Source organism: Arachis ipaensis, chromosome B03 (genome assembly GCF_000816755.2).
Source record: "Arachis ipaensis cultivar K30076 chromosome B03, Araip1.1, whole genome shotgun sequence".
NCBI classification, from domain to species: Eukaryota; Viridiplantae; Streptophyta; class Magnoliopsida; order Fabales; family Fabaceae; genus Arachis; species Arachis ipaensis.
Window position 1 is genome coordinate 93,198,212 of NC_029787.2, and position 10,749 is coordinate 93,208,960.

The window sequence follows — 10,749 nt, forward strand, 5'->3', positions numbered from 1 at the left end:
CGTATCCCAGTTGGTAACAGTCGCTTCAGGTTGGGGGTAATACCACTCCCTCGCCTTTCCCTCAAAAGAAAACGGGAAAGTGGTTAACAGAATAGAAGTTTCATTCGCACCATGACGCCTTACAGTAGAACAGGCTGTCTGGAAATCCCTTAGGTGCTTGATAAGCTCCTGAGCAGGTAAGCCATGAAACTTGGGCATCAAGTTGATTAATGTAGTCTTCAGCTCAAAATCTGCAGCCAGAGTTGGATGATGCACTTGATATGGCTGTAGTGTAAAATCTGGGGCTCCAGCTTCCTGGAGAGTAATCCTCCTAGGTGCTGCCATGTTATCTGCACATGAATCAACTGAATCAGTAGTAAAAGAGCTTGTTTCTCTCTCAGATGGCGGTTCAGATTCACCCTCAGATGAGACTGGTGAATCGATAACAATCACTTCACCACCCTCAGAGGCTAACCTACACCGAGCTCGCCTAATACGTGAAAGAGTTCTTTCAATTTCAGGATCAAATACAGCGAAGCTCGGATCAGGCAGTGAACGCGTCATTCAATTAAAGAAACATACAGCTCATGGTAATAAAATAAAAATAAAATATGCAAATAAGAATAAAAATATGTACACTAATTAATGATTTATCACACAATTGCAACTCCCCGGCAACGGCGCCAAAAACTGACGAGCGGCAAAAGTTAGACCAATTAAGAGATTATAATATAATAGAACAGCGTTGCAAGTATAGCTCTTAACCAGTAAAAATTCGCCTCATCAATTTAGAAAGGTTGTCACAAAATTTAGAATAAAAATACTGGGAGTATGAATCCCAGGTCGTCTCCCAACAAGTTGCTAGAAAGGGTGCTAATTTATTAATCAGGAGTTTTCCGAGAGTTTTGAGAATTGATTAACAAAAAATAAACAATTGTAATTTAGTGCAATGAAAATTAAAAGAAATTTATATTATTCAAATTAAAAAGCCTTGACTGGGGGAATGATTAATCGGAAGTTCTATCCTTGTTGGGATCTCTTAAGTGTAGTGTCAAAAAGGTTGTTGTTTTCACTTAGTTAACCCTTACTAAATAAAGGAAAATCAAATGATTGAGCTAATTCTTATTCGCAAATCCTAGTCCTTTCCCTTGGGAAGGTCTAGCGTTAGTAAATACAGAACTAACCAACAACTTCCAATTTAACCATCACTTAAGCCTTCTAACTTAAGTGTCTCCTTTTAATTAACCCCCATGTCAAGTAGGGAATCTACTCCATTGACATGAATATAACACTTGTAGAAATATAAGAAGAAGATATGGTAATTTAAATAAAATAGGGATTCAAAATTAATTAAAAGTAAAAGTAATCCTTTGCATTAACAATCCATGAAAATAATCCAATTACCACTCTAAACAAGAATTAAGAATATGGAATAAATAAAAGAGTAAGTAAAGAAACAAACTAGAATAGTATCTTCAACGGAGGTGATGACTCTTCAGTATTCAAAAGCAAAAGCAATAAACTATGAATGTAAACAGAACCTAGAGGAAGAGTAATTCTCTCTAGATTCAGATCTAAAAACCTAAAAACTATCCTAATGAGAATATGTGAATGTGTATGTCTCTGTGTGTTGAGTCTCTGCTTGTTCCCTGGCTTTATTCTGTGTTTCTGAGTCGAAAACTGGGTCAAAATACGACCCGAAATCGCCCCTATCATTTTCTGTTAATTTTGCAGATCGCGCAGGTCACGCATACGCGTCAGTCACGCGTGCGCGTCATTTGGCATTTTTTCCTTGTCACACGTACGCGTCGTCCACGCGTGCGCATCTTTTGTGTAGACTCCAATCCACGCGTACGTGTCAGGAACGCACACGCGTCGCTGCAAATTTCTCCATTCCGCGTGCTCGCGTGAGCCATGCGTGCGCGTCGGTGCTCGCTGGTCATCTCCTTAGTTTCTTGTGTTTCTTCCATTTTTGCAAGCTTCCTCTCCATTTTCTAAGCCATTCCTGCCCTATAAAGCCTGAAACACTTAACATACGGATCACGGCATCGAATGGTACAAAGGAGTATTTAAAATATACAAATTAAAGATCTCTAGGAAGCAAGTTTTCAACCATAGAATAAAACTAGGAAGGGAAATATAAAACCATGCAATTAGTATGAATAAGTGGGTGAAGACTTGATGAAACCACTCAATTAAACATAAGATAAACCATAAAATAGTGGTTTATCAAGGTTCCTTCCTTGCAACCCCATAATCTACACATACGCTATACCCACTGCTCTTCACAATTGAGTGGAATCAAGCTGGACTTGTCGAAGTTGATACTGAGCCCTGACATTAACTCAAACCAGTGCAGTAGCCACTTATAATTCTGCATAGTCTTCTCATCTGGTGGGCAAAATAGTATAGTATCGTCAGCAAACTGAAGGTGTGAGAGCTCCACACTGTACCGACCAACCAGCAAAGGGGAGATACGGCCGTTCCTTACTGCCTCACCAATCATTCTATGCAGTACATCCACAACCAACACAAATAAGAACGGAGAAAGCGGGTCCCCTTGTCTCAAGCCCCTTTCCATTTTAAACGGTTTAGTTGGTGATCCATTAATTAAAACTGACATTAAAGCTGTGGTCACACACTCCATAACCCAAGCCCTCCACCTGCGACCAAACCCCATCTTTTCCAGCACAATATCCACAAAGCTCCACTTGACTCTACCATAAGCCTTTTAGAAATCTAGCTTGATTATGGCTGCCTTCCCCTTTCTCCTTTTAAGCTAGTGCACTTTTTCACATGCTATGAGAGCCCCATCATGAATTTTTCTACCTTGCACAAAAGCACTATGAGTCTTCCCTACTAGCCCAGGCATCACTGCTCTCATCCTCCTAACAAGAACCTTTGAAATGATCTTATACACACACCCAACCATACTAATAGGCCTGAGGTCTTTCATCTCCTTCACACCAGTGAACTTTGGGGCCAGTTCCACCCACGTAATATTGGAATCTGTGGGTAGCCTGGCTGTCGGAAAGAACCCCATAACCGCTCCCGTGAACTCTGCTCCAATCTCATCCCAGCATCGCTTAATGAAATTCATGTTGAACCCATCACATCCTGGCGCCTTTGAGGACTCACAATCCCACACTGCTTGTCTAATTTCCTCAGCTGATGGCATCACCTCTAAGGACCCCGATTCTTCCTCATTTACCCTTCCCACCAGCCCATCTCTGAGCCCCAGTAATGGAGAGCTCTCCCGATGATACAGATCTTTATAAAACTCTCTAATAGCTACTTTAATTCTAGCTTGGTTCCTTATCAGTCTGCCATTGACTACCAGATTATCAATCCGATTATTCCTCCTTCTTGACGACGCTATATTATGGAAGTACCTTGTGTTTCTGTCCATTTCCTTGGCTTACTGAGATCGAGACATTTGCTTCCAGTGGATTTCTTTCCTCACATACCATCGCTCACAGCAAGTAACTAGTGCCTTCCTTCTAGCCTCCATAGTAGCATCATACACTCCAGTACTTACCATATCATCAACCTTTTTGATCTCTTCCTCTAACTTCAAGATCTCATTGTCCATCTCGCCAAAGTTGCTTTTGTGCCAACTTCTCAACGGACCCGTTAGCGCCTTCAATTTATCTGTAAATTGCAGCTCCCCTAAACCCCTCCATTCCTCCTTAACCATTCGAAGGAAGCCGTCATGTGTGAACCACGCGTCGAGACTCTGAAAGGGCCTAGGACTTCCCTTCATCCTCCGCTCCTCCACAATAATAGGATAGTGGTCTGACAGGCCTCTTGGTCCTCCTCATAGCCGAGTCTCAAGAAACTCTTCTAACCATTCCACACTTACCAGCACTCTATCAAGTCGATTGCACGAGCGATCTCGAAACCAAGTGAACTTGCGATCTGTAAGTGGCAGGTCCACTAAGTGCACGTCCTGAATCCAATTCTTGAACTCTTCTGTGGATACAGGCAGATTAACAGTACCTTTTCATTCCTCTGTATGCACTATCTCATTAAAATCCCCCATAAAGCAGCAGGGGATCTGGCACAACCCAGCAATGTAACTCAACTCCTTCCACACTTGGCTCTTCTCTTCTCTATTATGTGCACCATAAATCAAGAAAAAAGCACAGTTAAAGCTATTCTTTAACACTTCACCTTCTACACATAACCATCTTTCTCCCTTATAGCAGTTGTTCATATGAAAAAACGTGTCATCCCAAATCATCAAAAGTCCCCCAGATGCACCGTCCGCCCCTACATATTCCCACCCTGTCCCAGAACCTCCCCAAATCTTATTGACGTCGAATCTTGTCACAACCTGTCTCTTAGTCTCAATCAAGCCTAACATGCTCAGGTTAAATTTATTTTTCAAATCCTTCACCATTTTTATCTTCCCATCACCCCGCAATCCCCTTACATTCCAAGAACAGAAAGTCATTTTGAACTATTTTTACACACCTGGTTTTTAGTTTTTGGTCTGTATCATCGCAACTTTGCCTTTTGTTTCACCAATTTCCTCTTTTGTGCTATTTCTTCATTTTGAGCCCGAAGGTTTTCCATTATGTCATCTTCCTCATTGCATAGTAATGCCCCTGATTCCAAAGCCATCTCCAAGGTTTTTTTATTTTCCAATAATTGCTCCTCTATGTACTGTTCATCTGTCTGGATCCCATCAACCTGATTACTGTTCAAATCCAGCGTATTAGTGGTCATCCTCCGCTCCGTAACCCCCTGTTCAGCCTGATTACTATATGCACCCCCTGATCCAGCAACCCCATCAGCCATGCTTACCTCTCCCTCTTCCATAGCCGCCTGCCTGTCTCCACCATCTTCACCTCTCAGCGTTCCTGACTCTGCTGTAGCGCACTCCTGGTTCTTCGCCACTGCGCCTGGAGGGCTGTCTTCCTCCTCGTCAAAACCTGCCCCCCCAACATGACTCGCCCTAGGTCTTCTTCCGGTTCGGGGTCGGTCAACGTCGTCGCGGACCTGCCAGCTCCCCAGATCGGAGCTCACCCGGCTCCCTCTATTTTCAGCCCCATAGTAGGCGTCGCACTCCCCATCAAGGAACCGCACATCGTTCTCAAGGAAGGCCTGCTGCGCGTTTAAGAGGGATCCCTGCTGTGCGTTCAGGAGCGTTCAGGCGGGTTGCAGAGCGTGCTTCTCCCGACCCGGTTCAAGTCCAGTGCCTGGTGGGAGTAGGCCCAGCCCAGAAGAGCAGCCTTCCAACCTCCTTTCATTATACCCGGCCCAGCCCTTAAAGCGGCCTCCTTTTTTTCTTTTTTGTTTCCCATAAGTTTTTGTCTGTTTCAGCCCATTAAGCATGGAAGGAAAATCACAAGTAACCGTACGATCTGATTCTCCATCATAACTGGGAGCGTTTTCTCGCTCAAAATCCGGGATTTCTTAATTTAATCCATCACAAGTTACTAAATTTTATATTTAAGATGTATAAATTAAAACCAAATTTTGTAAATTTGTGTTTAATATTTATATTATGTTATTATAAAATTATTTATTTTATCCAACAAATTAACGTTTGTTAATATTAAGATATTAAAAATTACTGCAAAAATATTCGATATTTATGTACTTAATAGCCATATATCATTGTTGTGACCAATTGATTTGTTGATAGATCATTTCTTTCGTTTATACAAATATAAGTTTAAATATAATGCATACTATTGAGAGAACTGTTTAGTGGATATTATAAATAGCAGTGAGGAATGCAAATGTGTAGTAAGAGCGTATTTTTTATTTTACATTTTCAATAGAATTCATTGTTTTCATATTTCTCAAGAAATATTCTCTATTCAAGAATTTTCTGTTGCTTAATTTTTTTTTTCATTGGTTCACTGAAAAATTTTTCTATAGAGTTTTCAATTCCCCTTTTATGTTATCAGAGCCTATAATGTTGTTCATCTTTATCATGGAGATTATCCTCTCTGACTCTTTCAAGAAGACCTTCTCACCTATCTCAGACAAACTCACTCCAGACAATTATAGCATATAGAGACACACGATAATTTTAATAATTCAGAGCCTCTTGATGGAAGATCATCTATACAGCTCCAAGATTCCGCCGCATGTAACACCCTACCACACAGAGTCTTATGCTTAAGTCATAAAATAGAGGTGGCGAAGTATTACAACCTCTAAAAGATAAAATTTAGTATATATAGTAGTGTGAAAAATATTTATAACTAGGAGCCTTTGAAGAAAAAGGGGTAAATCAAAACCGTTAAATCGAAAAGCGCAACACTCCGATCGATAACGTAAACGTAACAGATAAAGGATAAGTTAATGCGAGAGGATATACAAGAGAGTGCCAAAATACAGATTTCAAAGCTCAAGACTCGGTTTGCGAAGATAACCGTTCTGAGCATAGAAGTATACATACATATATAAAGGAACTACCCAAAATAAAGCCCAAAATACAGAGTCACAAAGTTTGAGTCTCCAAAATAACCTCTAAGAGGAGTCAATACAATATACATATATACAGTGGAGATAATAAGTATCTAAGTAAGTCTATAAAACCAAAATAAAGTCCTGAGAGTTAAGGATCTCCGCTAAAACAGAAGTCTCCAGCATGCCTCAGCGAGGAGCCTCACGTCCTGCATATGAAAACCACAAAATCTGCATGGGTGAGAACCAGAAGTTCTCAGCATGGTAACCGTGCCCAAATATCTAACATGTAATGTCCTAGGAAAGCCGAAGGCAATCCTAGAACTCCCAATTCATAATCAATGCATATAAATATACTAAACCATGAGAAATGAAAATAGGCGACTAACTAAGGATCTTCAGTCTAACTAAATATCCCCTTTCCAAATCCTTCGAACCTCCCAATTGCCACCAGTAATTTGATATGCAAACATAATTATATCAAATAAAGAAATGCACAAGTAGGAAGCAGATACGGCAGTTAGACAATTAGCAAGTAAATATGCAGTCAGTTAGGCGTTCCAAACAAATAACATATAATGCATATGATGTATGCCTGTCATAGTGGCTGATGAGTCTCATCTGTCGGTTATAAAGCCAACTCGACAAGTCCTGGTAGCTAACCATTGGACTGTCCCTCTATCATGCATCCCCAACTCGAGTTATCCACAAGATAATCATAATTCACATCCAACACCCTCACTGGTGTATATTCACGGGGGCGAGCTCATCCGAAACTTTCACAGTGTCTAGCCACACTTACGACATATGGTAAGTAGAGTATTGAGTCTCCACCTGGAGCACGTGGTGGCTAGCCACTGCTTTCACCCAGGAAAACTCGTATCTCAGATAGGTGGAGTGCAACAATCACAATATCAATAACTTAGCATATATGCATTTATCATCAGCCATAAATCAACATTCATCTCAGCCATCCAGCTTAAATTCATAATTCATAATCAACCATAAACCATCGTCACACACAGCCATTCGGCTCATGTCATGCACAACCATTTGGCTCATATCATACACAGCACTCCACCATCCTCCTCAACAACTCATACATCATCATTAGTCATAATTTCTCATTATATCCCCTTTCTTCATCCTCAAGTTACCCCCTTTGCTAGCTTCCTCTCAATCACTAGGCATTTTATATTGATTAAAGATTTAAAGGATGAAAATGGGGGGTTTATAAGCTTGAAAAAGCGTCTTGGAAGGTTACAAGCTTGTTGGGAAGGTGAAACATGTAAAAACAAGGTTTTTATAGAAAACAGGGCAGTGTGCGTATGCATAGGGGTGTGCGTGCGCACAAGGTTGTACATACGCATAGAAAGCAAAATTTCCATTGTTGAGTGCACGCACAGGACGTGCGAATGCCATCAACAGAATGCCCCTCCCAACGTGTGCGTTGTGCACAAGGCTGTACGCGTGCACAGCTTGCAAAACTTCGTTGGTTGTGTGTGCGCACAGAGTGTGCTAATGCTCCCAGCAGCAACCACACCCCTGTGTGTGTGTGTACGCACAAGGCTGTGCGTGCGCACAGGTTTGAAAATTCACAGGGTGTGCGTGCGCACACAAACCAGAGATCACAAATTCTGCAGAATTCACAGAATTCAGATTTCAGGCCCCAACTTTCAACGATCATATCTGGTATGCGAAATTGTTACTCTGAGGTTGTAAAATTTGTTGTTCGTTCTCTCCCTGGCAATGGCGCCAATAACTGGTGCACAATACCATGGTCCAGACATAACTTCACAACTTCGCACAACTAACCAGCAAGTGCACTGGGTTGTCCAAGTAATAAAACCTTACGTGAGTAAGGGTCGATCCCACGGAGATTGTCGGTATGAAGCAAGCTATGGTCACCTTGTAAATCTCAGTCAGGCGGATATCAAATGGTTATGGAGTTTTCGAAAATAAATAATAAATAAATAGAAAATAAAGATAGAAACACTTATGTAATTCATTGGCGGGAATTTCAGATAAGCGTATGGAGATGCTTTCGTTCCTCTGAATCTCTGCTTTCCCGCTGTCTTCATCCAATCAGTCTTACTCCTTTCCATGGCAAGCTTTCTGTAAGGGCATCACCGTTGTCAATGGCTACATCCCATCCTCTCTGTGAAAATGGTCCAAATGCTCTGTCACGGCATGGCTAATCATCTAGAGGTTCTCGATCATACTGGAATAGGATTTACTATCCTTTTGCGTCTGTCACTACGCCCATCACTCGCGAGTTTGAAGTTCGTCACAGCCATCCCTTCTAAGATCCTACTCGGAATACCACAGACAAGGTTTAGACTTTTCGGATCTCAGGAATGGCCATCCATGGGTTCTAACTTATACCACAAAGATACTAATAACTCGGACTCGGTCCCCTGTATTAGATATCTAAGAGATACTCATTCTAGCTTGGTTGCATGTAGAACGGAAGTATTTGTCAGGCACGCGTTCATAAGTGAGAATGATGATGAGCGTCACATAATCATCACATTCATCATGTTCTTAGGTGCGAATGGATATCTTAGAAGTGGAATAAGTTGAATTAAATAGAAAACAGTAGTACTTTGCATTAAATCATAAGGAACAGCAGAGCTCCACACCTTAATCTATGGTGTGTAGAAACTCTACCGTTGAAAATACATAAGTGATAAGGTCCAGGCATGGCTGAATGGCCAGCCCCCAAAACGTGATCACAGGATCAACAATACAATCCAGGATGTCTAATACAATAGTAAAAAGTCCTATTTATACTAAACTAGCTACTAGGCTTTACAGAAGTAAGTAATTGATGCATAAATCCACTTCCGGGGCCCACTTGGTGTGTGCTTGGGCTGAGCTTTAGCTTTCCACGTGCAGAGGCTTCTTTTGGAGTTGAACGCCAAGTTGTAACGTGTTTTTGGCATTCAACTCTGGTTCGTGACGTGTTTCTGCCGTTTAACTCCAGACTGCAGCGTAGAACTGGCGTTCAACGCCCTTTTGCGTCATCTAAACTCGGCTAAAGTATGAACTATTATATATTACTGGAACGCCCTGGATGTCTACTTTCCAACGCAATTGGAAGCGCGCCATTTTGAGTTCTGTAGCTCCAGAAAATCCACTTTGAGTGCAGGGAGGTCAGAATCCAACAGCATCAGTAGTCCTTCTTCAACCTCTGAATCTGATTTTTGCTCAAGTCCCTCAATTTTAGCCAGAAAATACCTGAAATCACAAAAAAAGAAAAAAACACACAAACTCATAGTAAAGTCCAGAAATATGAATTTAACATAAAAACTATTGAAAACATCCCTAAAAGTAACTAGATCCTACTAAAAACATACTAAAAATAATGCCAGAAAGCGTATAAATTATCCGCTCATCACAACACCAAACTTAAATTGTTGCTTGTCCCCAAGCAACTGAAAATCAAATAGGATAAAAGAAGAGAATATACTATAAATTCCAAACTATCAATAAAACATAGCTCCAATTAGATGAGCGGGACTTGTAGCTTTTTGCCTCTTGAATAGTTTTGGCATCTCACTTTATCCATTGAGGTTTAGAATGATTGGCATCTATAGGAACTCAGAGTTCCGATAGTGTTATTGATTCTCCTAGTTCAGTATATTGATTCTTGAACACAGCTACTTTATGAGTCTTGGCCGTGGCCCTAAGCACTTTGTTTTCCAGTATTACCACCGGATACATAAATGCCACAGACACATGATTGGGTGAACCTTTTCAGATTGTGACTCAGCTTTGCTAAAGTCCCCAATTAGAGGTGTCCAGGGTTCTTAAGCACACTCTTTTTTTTTTTAACTTTGGACCTTGACTTTTACCGCTCAGTCTCAAGTTTTCACTTGACACCTTCACGCCACAAGCACATGGTTAGGGACAGCTTGATTTAGCCGCTTAGGCCAGGATTTTATTCCTTTAGGCCCTCCTATCCACTGATGCTCAAAGCCTTGGGATCCTTTTTATTACCCTTGCCTTTTGGTTTTAAGGGCTACTGACTTTTTGCTCTTGCCTTTTGGTTTTAAGAGCTTTTGGCTTTTTCTGCTTGCTTTTTCTCTTTTTTATCTTTTTTTTCGCCATTTTTTTTTCTTTTTTTTTTCTGCAAGCTTTTGTATTCACTGCTTTTTCTTGCTTCAAGAATCATTTTTATGATTTTTCAGATTATCAAATAACATGTCTCCTTGTCATCATTCTTTCAAGAGCCAACATATTTAACATTCTTAAACAACTAAACAACAAGACATATGCACTGTTCAAGCATTCATTCAGAAAACAAGAAGCATTGTCACCACATCAATATAATTAAACTAA

The 10,749-nt window shown here is 40.8% G+C and overlaps 1 protein-coding gene across 1 annotated transcript; it reads right to left on the minus strand.

Annotated features, from left to right (window-relative positions):
* On the minus strand, positions 2,249-2,659 carry LOC107633394 (uncharacterized mitochondrial protein AtMg01250-like). The gene has a single exon (XM_016337030.1). The coding sequence runs from the start codon at positions 2,657-2,659 to the stop codon at positions 2,249-2,251; it is 411 nt and encodes a 136-aa protein (XP_016192516.1).

What these genes read in the sequence shown, in the direction of transcription:
- LOC107633394 (XM_016337030.1), bottom strand. Translation starts at nt 2,659, where the DNA reads ATGGGGTTTGGTCGCAGGTGGAGGGCTTGGGTTATGGAGTGTGTGACC.